At 40.8% G+C, this 11,335-nt stretch overlaps 1 protein-coding gene across 2 annotated transcripts; it reads right to left on the bottom strand.

Annotated features, from left to right (window-relative positions):
* Window positions 1-2,480: 2,480 nt before the first annotated feature.
* Window positions 2,481-10,407, bottom strand: stx12 (syntaxin 12). Of its 2 annotated transcripts, none has more exons than XM_068704419.1 (10): window positions 10,241-10,407; window positions 9,518-9,640; window positions 8,200-8,269; window positions 6,244-6,343; window positions 5,183-5,320; window positions 4,972-5,015; window positions 4,575-4,680; window positions 4,393-4,465; window positions 3,327-3,409; window positions 2,481-3,243 (listed from the first exon to the last, which is right to left on the bottom strand). In XM_068704419.1, the coding sequence occupies exons 2-10, from the start codon at window positions 9,615-9,617 to the stop codon at window positions 3,145-3,147; spliced, it is 813 nt and encodes a 270-aa protein (XP_068560520.1). In that variant the 5' UTR covers window positions 9,618-9,640; window positions 10,241-10,407; the 3' UTR covers window positions 2,481-3,144. The 2 variants fall into 2 exon arrangements, with proteins under 2 accessions (XP_068560520.1, XP_068560519.1); XM_068704418.1 differs by having other exon boundaries at window positions 10,245-10,406.
* Between the last annotated feature and the right edge of the window lie 928 nt (window positions 10,408-11,335).

Raw genomic sequence — 11,335 nt, 5'->3', positions numbered from 1 at the left:
CGTAAGATAAGGCATGACGGGACTCTTTTCATAGACAGAGCAACTTGAACGAAACAAGGAGGTGTAGAATGAAGACCAGAGATGGGCGGGAAGAATTAAGTAGGTTGTTTTAAAAACTAGATTCTTACAGGGTGCTCTTTCTCATCATACAGTGTGATCATACACAAATGTCATGATTGTAAGGGAGGGTCAGCTGTGACTCAGTGGACCAGCGGTTCGATCCATCCACGGCTCTGCTAGTCCATGTCAACGTGTCCTTGGGCAAGACACTTAACCCCAATTTGGCCCCACCGGCTGTTGAGTGGATTTACGTTGATCTAGCATGGAGAACAGTCTAAACCAGCTGCTGCATGAGCACTAAAGAGTTAATTGGTAATAATCTATGATAGTAATAACTGTAAAAAACTAATGATGGAGAGTACAGCGGACTATAGGTGTGGATTTGCGTAGGGGCGGTAGAAACATGCCCTTAATTTGACTCCGGTTTCTCTGTTGCTCTCAACGTACATACACAGAAATAAACAAATAAACGAAAAACAAGGACAAAGTAGAACAAAGGTAAGCAAAAACATTTAACTACTATGTAGACATATAAATATATATACATCGTCTATATTTGAACATAAAACACAATGACAATGACATGGAGATAAAAGTGCAATGATGCAGAGTGCAAGATGCTTGAATAAATATGGAAAGATTGTCACAGGATACTTTATGTACATGAGAGAAGTGGAATATATATATGATATATTCCATATATATATATATATATATATATATATATATATATATATATATATATATATATATATATACAACCTAGAACTCAACGCTCTAAAGACAGTGGAGATGGTTCTGGATTTCCAGAAGAATGCACTTCAACACTTATTTAACATACTCTTATATTGTTTGTTTGTTTATCATACTCTATCATATTTTTATTTTGAATTATGGCTCATGCTATTGTACTGTGCTTACTGTCATGCACCTTCACAAACTCAAATTCCTTGTATGTGTAAATTTACTTGGCAATATATCGTTTCTGAGTCTGAGAAACAATACTTCCTGCATGGACACTGGACATAAAAAGTGAGCAGCAGATTCATCCAATATGAACATAATTCTTCGGGTTTTGGGCTTCCAACATATGAAGAAGTTTGATAAAGAGGACCTGACAGGTCAAACTGGGAAAGCCTCTTAAAGGAGACTGCAACGTTTTTGACCACTAGTGCATTTTGTGCACAAGACACATGCATGCACACAAGGGCCATGTGAAACACAGTCTTACCAGTTTTATGCTATTTCACTGATCAATAGTTAGTCGTGGTGACTTCTTAAAAAAATCAGCAAATCAGCAAAATTCAACACATTTGTTTCGTGTTATGCCCCATCATGAGAAAGTCTCCATCTCCCTCAAGTCCCAAGCAGCCGCACAGATTACTGAATATGGTGACAATTTATTTCAGTGTAGTATGAAAAGTACATGGAGCTTATTATAACTTCAGGGAGTAACACAACAAAAACTAATCTAACCATTACAATAACTTAACCCTTTAACTAAAATAACAGACAGCAATATTCACAAAAGTGGCAACCCCTATGACATCCAGCAGAAAGAAAGTCCTCAGCAGAGTGTGTCCATGTAATGTGAGTGAGGATACGTGAGGCCGGAGAGAGGCAGTTCCAAAGCAATGAAAAGTTATCCACAGTTCAGTCCACATTGACTGTTAGTTTAAGTTATTGTGTACTGAGGAAATACATTCACCTACTACCACACGATACCGACTTATTCCTGTTCAGAGAGGGAAAAAGATAAGTGTCTGGCTGGAGTCTGAACCACGCCGACATCTGCAAATGGTGGAAAAGACGTTCAGAATGAACATTGATGAAGTCTAAACTACTGCTCCCCAACTCTATTCATATTCTATAATTAATACCTATTGGTGATCTTTGAAGAACGCACTGGAATCAGACAGAGTTCGATGCCTTTTCCATGACATTACCGGACGCCTGCCACGCCTCTGTAGTAGGAAAGCCAGTCTCACTATGCACCTGCTACGCCTCTACGAGGCTCTGATCCTTACTAAGGCAGACAGGCTGTATGTAAACCCATTCAGACACTCTACACACTATGTTCACACTAGTTCTCAACATGCAGATGTCACATATGTGAGCTTCAAACATTTATATATATATATATTTAAACAAATAGATGGTGGTATTATGATACAAGACCCCTGCGGTTATACAGTGGATATTTAAAATTGATCAATGAATCTCAATCGTCTCCCTCCATCCAACACAGTATGTTCTCCATACGGTCATTCTATTAGAAATGAGATTTACATTAAACTAAATGTAAATTGGAATTACACAATGTCATTTTCTTACACTATAGTAAACATATTTGTATTTTTTTAAATGCATTCTTTCAAACTCACTAGAAGACACAAAACTGATGACACATCCTGGAGAGCTAAGTGTTTAAGACATTTATTATGCATACTGGTACGACTCATAGAAATCAATTTAAAAATGTTTTCTTTGAAGACTGGACTTTCATTTTTTACTCTCATAATGTACTTAGCAGAATATATTGCAGCACTTTATAATATTTACAGACATGGATTAGATTCATACTGGTAATCTGTTAGAGCTTTCATTTTACAACATATATATTACAACCACGACTGCCATCACCACCAGGATTAATACAAGTCCTGTGTAATGTTACCGGGAAGGCCAGGCACTCCACACACTTTACACCAGAAGATGCCGAAACAAGTAACCCATTTTTACAGCCTCTTAAACCCACAGATTCATTCACTTTAACAAGTCGTGTGTTTCTCTTTTCTAAAGTCATTCCCAATAACATGTTTTCATTTTGAAATACAGTGACAGCTAGTGTTAGTGCAGTAAACAAGACAAGACATCACCTCAGTCCTTCATCTCACTTTAAATAGGATTTTACAAAAACAGGCTTGATCAGTTCAGATGAGTATGTTTTCCACACTGACCACCCCCCCCTGCATAGATCTAATGAAGCATCTTCTTGCTCTTCTTGGGATTCCAAGCAGGTACTTGCAGGTGGGAAGGGCAGAGTAAAATATAGCAGTGACACATCGGTCGTGTGGCGTCAACTCACTTGCTAGCAGCAGCTTGCCAGATAATGATGCCAAGTATGACGAGCACAATAGAACAAACCATAGCAAGGATACACATCTTCTTCCGGGACTTTTGCTGTGAAAGAAAAGCAGAGACAGGAGGGTTACCGGCAGCAACTTCGCTGATGGACAGCACTTCGACGTCGGCTGCAGACTCACCTGGTAGAAGGCGGCTCTCTGGAGCTGTTCTGTACCTCGTTCTACATGAACTTCAGCATTCTCCACATTTGCCTCAATGCTATCTGCAAGGCAGAACACACAGCAAGGTCAGCTGGAAACGTATGAAGTCACATTCTGAGAATCAGGCATTGTAGCGATTAACAGGGCCGTGCGGCGGTGTGAGTGTTCCTCAGACGGCCCACTGATCGCCGGTTATCTTAGTGGCCACCACAGCATGACGTCGGCTAGCATTGCTCCAAAAGCAATAGAACCTTTCTAGTCATTGGACCACTCAAAGCGCTGTACGCTACATCAACACTCACCCATTCATTCACATATTCGGACCTGATGGCACAGCCTTCAGGAGCTTTTTTGGGGTTTTTTCGACTGAAGGAGCTGAGGATCTTGTGATTAATGGATGAGCCGCTGTAGCTCGGAGCCACATCTTGGCTTGCTCTTTACATTGTGACAGGCCAGCTCTTGTGTTTGTGTGAACACTGATGCAAAGGCTGAAGGAGTCACTGTTGATTTAATGATCATTCTCTAACCTCAAACAAGTACTTTCACACACTTAACCAGACTTCTACCAACGTCATAGCCAATGAGAAACAACACCACTCCAACTCTTTAGCTATTGAGCTTGCTATCTGTTAATCAAACATTGACATACGTTCAATTTCATTACATTACAGTCATTTAGCAGACGTTTTCATCCAAAGCGACTTACAATTCAGATTCTATCAGACCGCAGGCACAGCTACGGGAGCAATTTTGGGGTTAAGTGTCTTGCTCAAGGACACATTGACATGAGACTAGTGGAGCCGGGGATCGAACCGCCGATTGAAGGACGGCCCTGCTCTCCACTTATCCGCCGTCACATACCAGGAAGTGTATGTAGAATATTCTCTTACAGATGAATATCATCTCACAGATCTATAAACTGCTGGGTGTGCAACTTTGAGCAGGGAGTAACTGGAGCATCTGTGATGTGCACTTGTCCACCGGTGGTGTGTGGAGGACTTCAGGTCCTCTGAGCCCTGAGAATTACAACCCCAGTGCTACTCACCAATCATCTCTCCCTGATCGTGGATCATAACTGCCAGGTCCTTGAAGATCTGGTTTACATCCAAAATGTCAGACTGAAACACACAAACAGACAGACAAGCTAGAAGCATCTGTGGCACGTGTGTGTGGTCAGAGGTCCTGGTACGGATGGATTCATATTCAAAATAGTAAGCCGATGCTGACCTCCAGCTGTCTGATGTTGGTTTCTCTCTCCTTGATGAGCTCCAGGTCCTCCTCTGTGATGGCCACATCCTCTGCCTGGGTGGTCATCTGACCCCAGTCCTCCTGGCTTTACATGCATAGATTAAGTGAAATATATTACACATTGCTCTGTGTAAATGTTTTTTTACACAGATGTACGCATTTACCGTCATAATTGAATACAAAAATGTTTTGTTTCTCTTAAATAACGTAACGAATTGTTTTTTTGTGTATTTTTACTGTGACGTGAATTTTCCATGCCACATTAAAATCACACCACAAAAACAAAGTGACAATATGTATTACAATTCAGTGTTGTTCAGCAGAGTACAAATTATTATAATATTTATCCGATCATACACTTCATAATGTCACTTACTTGTCAAAAGAAACAAGCTTTTCATCCCGAGAACTGTCTTCATTCTGTGGGAGAAGGAAAAGTCCAGTATTACCAAAGTCAAGTTAACAGAACACAGATTTGCAAGACATGATTCACATGAATGAGACGTTTGTTCTCTCGTCTCATTCGTGCGGTAAGGAGAGTTCTTTAGCTCTCGCCCCACGGTGCGAAACCACCACAGACTACGTACCGATAGGCGGGATCCAGCTCTCGCTCTGGCAACGGACTCCTTCTCCTTCTCTGCTGCGCGCCGCTGGACTGCTTGGAAGTTGTTGAGAGCCGCTGAGAAATCATTCATCAGCCGTTCCCTCTGGATCTTCTGCTGCCTCTGGACACCACAGAGCAGAGGGACAGGTTGTAGGAAACCAGTTAGAAAGACGAGGCAGAACTCATAGAGATGAACACGGTCAACTGTGGGGTTACTTTATCGCGCCGAAAATCGGATCCATTTTACCATAGCAATTAAATCAGACTGTTGGAGATGCTGTGGTGGAAATAATTCAAAACTATTGACATATTTTGGCTTTTGCCTTTCTATCAATCCGTTATAACCTTGATTATGAAAGTGTTTCAAATACAACAAGCAGTTGAAACTAAATGTAATTTAAAGTATTTAATTACACCACCCGAGTCAACTCTACAAATATACTAATAACCATAAAGGGTCCTCAAAATTGCAACAAATTGTGTTTTTGAAACTTGAGGGAAGAACGAGGGGTTCTCATGATGCTTTCCACCTGAGCAGACGTCTCTTGATGGGCTCCTACCCCACGAGGCACCAAGCTTCATTCATTTGATGTTTCATTCCGTGGTTCAAGGTGCTACATTTAATATTCACGCCATTGATATCTCATCCAACAACTAACCATCTATGTAAAGATCTCGAGGAGTAATGTCGTCTGAGCAGAGAATGAAGTCTCTCTCTGTGCTTTGTTCACAGCAGCCACAGCTGATAGGAAGCAGAGTTCTCTTCAGCAAAGTTAAATCAGGACAACATTAGTTCAACAGAGTCTCACTCAGAATGCTTTGGTTTTGTATTGCGCTACACGGCCTCCCTCGGTGTCAGACACGACGGTTTGGATCACTCCTTCAAGACATGACGGAGAGCTTTTCATGATAGACTCAGATAATAATCGACGTGTTTTTAAAACACCGACTAATCATAAGCTACCAACACCACAGCCACTTTAACTCCAAACATACTCATTACTGTATGATGTGTCATGATCACAAATGTAGACCGATACCTACTTGCTCTGAGGGTGATGTCGGCAAAGGGATTGAGCCCAACTCTTTCAGGTGCTTGTTGGTTTCTTTTGCCAGTTGGTTGGTATAATGTTGTATCTGCTGCCTGTGGAAACAGCAACAGTTTAGAAGTGCTCCAGACGAGCCAAGATCACCCATCACCCATCACAATGACGTACGAATGGCAGCACGGTGGAATTTAACCCTTGTGCCTTTTGACTTTTAAAAAGTTGCTCTGGTGTCCTTTTCAGACAAACATGTCCCTTTCCTTAAACTGCTTTTAAAAATACTACACAATAATATTAGATTCCAATTTCACCGAGTTCAATTTTGTAACCAACATCAGTCCTGATCATAACTAGTAAATATTCATTCATTCATGTTCAGAGTGGAACCCTTGAAATGACAGCTTTGTGAGGTGATGCCACTTTGTTTTTAACTGAAAAAACAAACAGTTTCCATATACTAAATGTTGGGGGAATATTCTTATAGAGTAGGTGGGGTGGGTCAGTCTGGGATATGTCAATGATTAGCAACAGCATTCATTTTTGAGCATTGGCAGATTAAAGAAAAACTCCCACGAGAGGACAAAAATGTCCACTATCAACACACGGCTAGAAAGCACTAAATATAAAGTAGTGGCGTAACGGACCACAGCTGATCCGTGATCGCTATGGATCCTCCCTCGCGGTCCGGCACGCACGTGAACTGCGGATTAATTACACAGTTCCCAATTACACTTTGTGAAATAAAGTTTTACTGACGACCGTTATCCGTCAATATTCAGTAAAATATGCTATCAGGACATGTTACATTGTAAACAACCAATCCGTGTTTAAATTGACAGGAGGTTCCATTATGATGCGTTCAGGCTCCGTTCTGTGAAAATGAGAATTGGCTGAGGGTAAATTATAATGTTATCATGATGTGTTCACATGCGATCTCTTGTAGTTTTGGTGGGAAACTTGAATAAATCCACTTTATGAATAAGGATGCACCCTTATACCCGGTTCTAAACGGGAACCGATAAGACAGTAGTAAAGACCCGGAGCATCGATAAGGTCCGGAGTTGGCGGTTCTGCTATCGGTACTTTAGAAGTTACGGAGTGAGATGTCCTCTCTCTGTTTCTGTGTGTGTCTGTTTACGAGGGGTGGAGTCATACTTTACTCCGACACACACACACACACACACACACACACACACACACACACACTTTACGCCAGTAGATGCTGATAACTGTCTCAAATGCAATAAAACCCTCACAAGGGAGGAAATACCAGCAATGTATTAAAACATTTAGCGAACATGTAGAACATCAATGTGCAGAAATGCTCAGTTTTCTACTGTGTGTCGAGCAGCCGTCCATCCTCGTCCACTGCAGGTAACGTTAGTGATGATATACAGAGTTTATCAGAAGAACAGGATCATAAATGAAAGCTAATAGCTCAGCTAATTGTTTAGCTGTGACTGTATTTTAAGGATTTGGGAATTTTTTTTCTGAGGCCGCAGACATGTTTGTTTCGTTATGTGTGTTTTTCTTATGTAGCAAATGGGACTACAAACTGCATTTTTGCGCAACCCTGTTATACAATGACAATAAATGAACCTTGTAACCGTACGGGTTTGTGTGCCTGTATTTTGGCTTCACAGTTTATTATAAACGTATTATAGTAGCTGAGGTTTAACTTCCAAAATGAGAAGAAGAAAAAAACACAACCATGCCAAAATGTATGCCATAAACACTAACATAGACAAATTTGGATGATCTTTTGGATGACGATGTTGTATGATACCGTGATCCTAAAAAGCACATGTCATTTTGGACAGTTTAACAGAGATTTGAGTAGAATAGCTCTGAGGAAGTCAAAGCTGTCCAGAACAGATCAAGTGATGAGCTCAAAGCGTGTCTGTGTGAGAGAGGAAACAGTGGAGGAGTTACTGGAGATGAGGCGGGTACATACAGGCGATCCTGGAGCTCACTGGTGTCCTGACTGGTCCCCAGCTGGTTCACCATGCTCTTGATCTGAGCAGCTGTCAAGAGAACAAAACACAGTGAGAAGAAATGCCACAACACACCACAGTAAAGGAACAACACCTGAGCCCTGTTCCAGAAAGCAGGTTTAGTGAAAACTCGTTAGTGAACCCTGAGATGAGGGAAACTCATCAACAAAGAGAGTTGCGTTGCCATGGTAACTGACTCTGTGAACCTAACCTGTCAGGTTTTCTTTAACAACCCTTAGGTTTCTCTCTGTCTCCTCCCTCTTACAAAGCTAGAAAGGCCGTTTCATTTCCTCGTGATTCAGTCCGTATCGAAGGTTTACTGTGTGTCACATTCTGAGTCCTTGTTGGATATTAGTTTGTTACTCAGGAAATCTAAAGATAACGCTTCTATGTGTTGCCAGTCATTTCTTTGAACAGCGGTTCTGATATTACAAAGAGTCAGCCTCAGCTCAGAATAAAGAGTGGACGTTTCTGTAATATAGAAAATAGCATAATGCTGTGACTCTGTGCACACAGTTGATGTCAGCTGTCACTGATGGAACATCATTTCTATAATTTTGGAGATTATATGTTAATATACTTCCCAAAAATTGCCATTTCAGACACTGTACTTTAACAAACTCCTACTAGATATTTCACAAGATCAACTTCAAATTTGGTCAGTACCATCTTAAGACCTTTGTCATGCTACATTGCGATGCTTTTCAGTTGGCGTGGAAGTATGATGCAGCGGTGTAGAAAATACTCCTTTTAAAAAAAAAACAAAAAAAAAACAGGAAGTTGTAACTTGAACGTATATTATCCAATCTAATCTAACGGTTCACATCTAAATACATCTACAGGCCAGTATAGACTCATTGCAATAGTTACCTACTGGCAACAGGAAATAACATGTTTTGTACTTTGATGTACTCCTCCCAGCAGGAAGAAAGTCCTTAGGACCTTCTTTAAGCTTACAAAGCTTTTGTATTTTCAGTGGGTGACGTTGGAAGGTTTCTGGGGGGGCTCAACCTGCACACAGGACTGCTGGACGAGCTCTTTAATCTCTAGGCAGTAGACAGCACAGGCTCATATCATTAAAGCAGCATCATTCCTCTGTCACACACTCAGAGGCTGATGATGAGTCCACCAGTGAAAGACAACCTTTGTCCGTCTAACTCGTCATGTTATAATAACTAATCCAAATAATTAGATCAATGCATAGTCTGTATGTATACTTTGATATACCTCACTGGAACTAAGGATCATTTTCAGCTGACACGGCAGTGAAGCGCTTACTGTTCTGTGTGATCTTCTGGATGTTGGAGCTACATGTCTGTATGAGGGCGTTGAAGTCCCGTGGGACCGGGCGGTAGCTCTCTGCTTTGCCGTACGACATATCTGCCAGAGCGTGAACTTTGACTGCAGAAAGAGGGAGGAAGTGTTATACCAGTTAGATGCCATCCAAAGGTGTTCCTTAACAGACATCTTTTCTGTAACATTGGAATGTGCAAGACAACGATAGTGTGGGCCCAAGATTGATCACCTAACACATTCCGTTTACAGTTCCGGAATATCTTTGTTTTTCTGACGCGAGAGATTAAGCTTGTCAACGGTTAGCTTGTTAACACGTTAGCTTGCCAATGTCGAATCAAAAGGAGATGTAACGTTAACGTTAGGGCAAGTCATATGTGCTGAATCACAATAGGAACGTTATGCTAACATGGTTTGTATAAGTCATATTTGCGATCTACGTACTATGTTAGTTACCTCACCTGACCTCATCTTGCTCTGTCTATTTACCGCAAGTTACGGGAAGCTACGACGACAGTATGCTCAGCTGTTAGCTTTCTAGCTAACTGGCGCTAACTTGGCAGCTTTCAGTAACGTTAGTTTAGGATAAACTACCTCTCCTACGCCGCTAAGCGAGTTCTTCGGGAATAAACACTTAGATACAACAACATATTGTCAACAAGAGAAAATGGTTTACTATGTGTTTGAGAAAAAACGTAACATTAATACTTGCTTATTTGGATGATATCCCTTCGTCCTGTCGTCAACAAACTGCCTTTCCTGATCCGTGACGTTTTTGCGTAACGTTATAGCGTAACGTTATAGCGTAACATTACGCACGTAGTGAGAGCAGAGACGATGGCTGTGGTAGAAAAGTCCAAAAATGACCTCCTAACGTCTATTCCTAACCACATTTCCTTCCTGTATGGAAAACGTCATGGGGTCAAGGAAAGAGATAAAGGATAGTTCATGAGGAGTTAGGAAAAGAGAGAATCTGACTCCACTTTCACTAAGCTACGTAATTATGATGCGACGGCAGATGTCACTTACGTAGATCTGCCATGGAGAAACTACAACGAAGATGGATGGTTCTTGTTATTGAGAATGTGTTCATTGACAGTTTGCTGTATTTAACGGAGTTGTACCCCAAACCGGACAGTTTTAGCTAACGTTCCAATACAAATTCACTTCGATGAATGATCGTGTAATGTTTTCAGATGATTTAATGGTGTTAAACTAAAGTTTAACTTTGTAGCTTTCGAACTAAATATTGTTGTAATTATTAAAGTTAGCTTTGCCTTTACCAGAGTCGTTAAAATGACGCTAACGCCGGTGAATTAGCCGTGCGCCGATATCGGCCTAATCCGTCCAAACTTCTATGTCGTTGTAAACATTGGGTGCTGCTGGTTTTTCGGGGATATTCGTTTGAGTGTATACCACCACCTGCTGGTTGTTTTGTTAAACTCTTCTCATGTCAATCACTGGCAAAACACCAGCTGATGCATGGAATTTAACAATTATGCACACATATATATTGTATAACAATTACTATCATAACACACAGTGTAACACACAGTGCAGAGTAAGAGTTTAATTACAACAAAAACATAAGTATTCATTATTGAAAAGCCACATTGTTAAAGTGAAAGACAAATAACTTGTGCAAATGATTGAAAAGGTGATGCAAATATTTATTTAAAAAATTTTGAGCACATGTTTCAGCCTTTTTACTGCAGCTCCCATGTACTATTATTATTACAGTACTTTTAAGGCTGAATTACAGATTAGCTCAACAATTGGGGAACTGTCAGTAGCTTTTAGTAG

This window comes from Cebidichthys violaceus, unplaced genomic scaffold (assembly GCF_023349555.1).
Source record: "Cebidichthys violaceus isolate CVI_PGR_0920_01 unplaced genomic scaffold, fCebVio1.0.p SCAF_91, whole genome shotgun sequence".
Taxonomy (NCBI): domain Eukaryota; kingdom Metazoa; phylum Chordata; class Actinopteri; order Perciformes; family Stichaeidae; genus Cebidichthys; species Cebidichthys violaceus.
This window is presented reverse-complemented; position numbering and strand designations above follow the sequence as displayed.